Raw genomic sequence first — 3,638 nt, 5'->3', positions numbered from 1 at the left:
GCGGGTGTGGGGGGGTGGGCAGGCGCTGGGTGGGGCGGGCAGGCGCTGGGCCATGGGACCAGGTGCTGGGCACAGCTGGGCGGTGGCCTCCCACCTGGAGATGACGCTGGCCATGCCGTGCTCACAGTCACTGGTGCTGTAGATGCTCAGCCGGGCTAGGAGGTCCAGCAGGTGGGCTGAGAAGTTCTTGTCAAACTTGTTGATGGTGGCCTCGAAGCCGGACACGAGCTGTGCAGCGTCCACATGCTCCGCCAGGTGCTGGAATAAAGCGGAGCTGGGGGTATGAGCTGTACCCTGCCCACCTCGGGCCTTCCTGGCTTCCACACTGCTCCCAGCAGGCCCATGGACTTTCCCTTCCTCTTTTCTTAAACAGAAAACATACCTTTAATCCCCACAATGTTTTCAGGGGATTAAAGGTAAAAAGGACATCAAAAAACATTCCTGCGAATCTGGCACTCAAGAGACACACTTCAGGCCTTGTGAGGTAAGGAAGTCAAGGCTCAGACCCCACAAGGCTGTGCCTCGAGCTCTCCTTTGGGGTCAGATCTACAAGCAAAGAACAGGCTTTCCCAGCCACTTCTCAGCAAGGAGAACGAGGCGCCTCTCAGCGTCCCTCACATGCTCCCAAACCCAACTCTGCCAGCTCCAGCTCCAGCGTGTGAACAGGGGACCGCCCACCCCCCACGCCACGCTAGAGACGGTGCTGTGGGGCTGTGCCTCCGAGGACACACAGCCTGTCGGTGCCTGCTGAGTGCCTGACGGTTCTAACTCAGGACCCGCGCAGGGCAGGGACGGCGGGCCCTGCCCTTGCCAGGTGCCTGTGCAGCGCTCGCTCTGAGAGATCTTCAGAGCAAGCTGAACTGGGAACCACAGGGCTGAGAAAAAAAGCTCTTGTAGTTGTACTTAGAAGCTAATTTTAAGTCTTTTCTTCAATCCTAGGGGACATGGAAATAAAAGGGGGCAGATTTGTTCTCCTTTCATCGACACGCTCAGGCTGGCGTCCCGGCCAGGAGGAATCGTCTCACTGGCTGGCCCTGGAGGCCACGCACCTTCCTGGCGAGCTCCTTCCGCACCCGCTCCTCAGCCCCTGCAGGAGGTCCTGGGATGGTGCCATGCTCCAGCGTCTGCCCGCCCAGCTCGCTGTCCAATTTCATGCTCTGTGTAAATTTCTAGGCAGTGGAGAGTCGCAAGGAAATGCTCGTTAGTTACAACCACAACGCTTTGCAGAAAACAGAAGTCCTGCAGGTCCATCACCCACAGCGTTTCTGCTGTAGCCTGAGACTGCAGGAACACGCAAGTGTCTCTCAGAGGCTGCAGGGGAAATGACTAGCTGTGCCAACACGATTCCTGGGTCTGCCTTCCACAGTGACCAGCTAATTTTCCTAAGCACAGTTTTCTTCCGTGTTTCCCAACTTGGGACCTCGAAGTGGCTCTCAGTGTCAGCAATGGCTCACAGCGCCCGCGCCCGCGTCCTCGTCCACCTCCCCACCCGCCCTCCTCCCAACCTTTCCCATGGCACTGCCTGGAGAGCCTGACCCTCAAACCCTCAGAGCCCCACACGTCCCCAGGAGTCCCTTCTACCACTAGACGCTCGTGTTCCGCCCCATCGCCAGTGGGTAGCTGCTGGTGACAAGCACCTGCAGGTACTTAATGGAATTAAATAACTCAAGTGCTGAGGAACAGCATGCAAGGCCATCAGAAGAGGCCCGGGACAGAGACCAGCACCATGGAGGCTGAGGGTGATTCGGGAGGAACACGGCCCTGCCCACGCTGCCAGGGCAGGGGCCCCAGGAGAGAACCAGCCGGCCAGGAACATTCAGATCCCAGTGGGCTCCTCCACAGACGCAGAAGCAGGAAAAGGTGTAGCGGGCTGCGTGCGGCCACGGTCTGCACACCCATGCCCACACCCCCCGTCACGTGCTGCCCACGCCTGCCCTGCCCCCCATGCGCCACCCACACACCTGCATGCAGTTGGTGAACATGACGCACACAGACATGAGCTTGGAGAAGACCTTCAGCAGCTCGGGGTTGGTGAGCATGCAGTCCTTCAGACAGGTGTCCAGGAAGCCCGTGTGGTGGCCCAGCACGTCGTCGATGTTGGAGGCCTGTGGGGAACGGCACCGAGCCCCTTCTCAGAAAGATGAGCTCCAGGTGGGCATGTGCTGAGTCTGGCTTCGCTCACTCCTGTTCATGCACGTCCACCTTTCACATGGCCTTGGGCTTTTAAAGAAAAACTTCCAAATACCACTAAAACAATGACGGGCATAGCTGGTCACTGTAGAAGGCAGGCCTCTCCCCTCCCCCTCCTCTCCCCTCCCCCACCTCTCCTGTCCCCGACCCCTCCCCTCACCCCTCCTCACCTCGCCTCTCCCCACCCTGCCTTTCTCCTCCTTTCCTCCCCCCTTGCTCTCCCCTCCCCTCGTCCCTCCTCTCCCCTTGTCCCTCCTCTCCCCCCACCCCACCTTTCCCCTCCCCCCTCCTCTCCCCTCACCCTCTTCTCCCCTCACCTTATGTGAAAGGAAACCTGCTTTCAAATGTCATCTATGGGGCTAAAACTCACGGATTTCAGGTTTTTCTCCAGGATGTGCCAGGTCGGTTCCATCACTTCGAACATCATGTAGTACTGAATGTTCTGGACAAAGTTGAGCATTCGCTGCCGCAGAGTGAACGCCCCAGCAAACCTGAGGGACGTGGAGGACAGCCGTGGAGGACGCGGCCCCAGTGGCGCCCCCTGGACGTGGCTGTGCCCTCTGCAGAGCAGGCGCCCTCCCAGCACATGGGACGCTCACGACTGTGGCTGTCACCCTCCACCAGCCCCACGGTGGAGACTGGGACGCGGGCTCCTCGGCGAACGGACCCCTTGGAGCCCCGGGAGCCCACACCAGGAGGAGTTACACCGCAGCGGCATGTCTGTGCTTCACGATCGAGATGAGTTTTTTCTTCTAATTTTATTTTTCGAGAGACAGGGTCTCGCTGTGGCTCGGGCTGCAGTGCAGTGGCATGATCTTGGCTCATTGCAACCTTGACCGTCTCTGAGCTCAAACAACCCTCCCACCTCAGCCTCCTGAATCACTGGAACTATAGCCATTCCCGGCTAATTAAAACAAATTTTTTTAAAGAGATATGGTCTCATTACATTGCCCAGGCTGGTCTCGAACTCCTGGGCTCCAGCAATCCTCCCACCTCGGCTTCCCAAAGTGCTGGGATTACAGACAAGCCACCACACCTGACTGGACAAATTCTAAGGCAGCTCTGCCATTGACCCCTTTTTTCAATACCCTAAAGCCACAAACCAGCTGGAAAGCACCTCTAGTCCCAGCACAATGTGGCTGCCTGCCCTCGGGAGGGGCTCTTGTCCTGCACACAGACCTGGGCGGGCTGCGGAGAAGGCTGAGGGACAGAGTCAGCATCACCGTGCAGCCCCCAGACAGGAAAATGACGCATGATGGATCTAAAGCTACAAAGGTGAATGTTCAGATGGCGCTTCCAGAACCCTAAAAAGCACAACTGTCTACCCACAGCGTGCATGGGGGTGGAGGGCAGAGGAGGAACCCCCCACTTGGCGGAACTGTCTACCTGCAGGGTGCACAGGGGTGGGGGGCAGAGGAGGAACTGTCTACCTGCAGGGCGCACGGGGG

General features: G+C 58.6%; 1 protein-coding gene across 1 annotated transcript in view; it reads right to left on the bottom strand.

The window, feature by feature from the left end:
• TUBGCP2 (tubulin gamma complex associated protein 2) overlaps positions 1–3,638 on the bottom strand; it is a 28,356-nt gene that overhangs the window by 1,519 nt on the left and 23,199 nt on the right. The window contains exons 14-17 of the mRNA XM_017519905.2: positions 2,561–2,681; positions 1,962–2,105; positions 1,050–1,169; positions 95–258 (exon numbers count right to left, since the gene is read on the bottom strand). Of these exons, the coding sequence (XP_017375394.1) occupies positions 95–258; positions 1,050–1,169; positions 1,962–2,105; positions 2,561–2,681 (549 nt within the window). The remainder of the gene's footprint in view (positions 1–94; positions 259–1,049; positions 1,170–1,961; positions 2,106–2,560; positions 2,682–3,638) is intronic.

This window comes from Cebus imitator, unplaced genomic scaffold (genome assembly GCF_001604975.1).
Source record: "Cebus imitator isolate Cc_AM_T3 unplaced genomic scaffold, Cebus_imitator-1.0 Scaffold780, whole genome shotgun sequence".
Lineage (NCBI taxonomy): Eukaryota > Metazoa > Chordata > Mammalia > Primates > Cebidae > Cebus > Cebus imitator.
The sequence above is the reverse complement of the archived record's forward strand: the minus strand, read 5'-3'. Positions and strand labels throughout refer to the sequence as shown.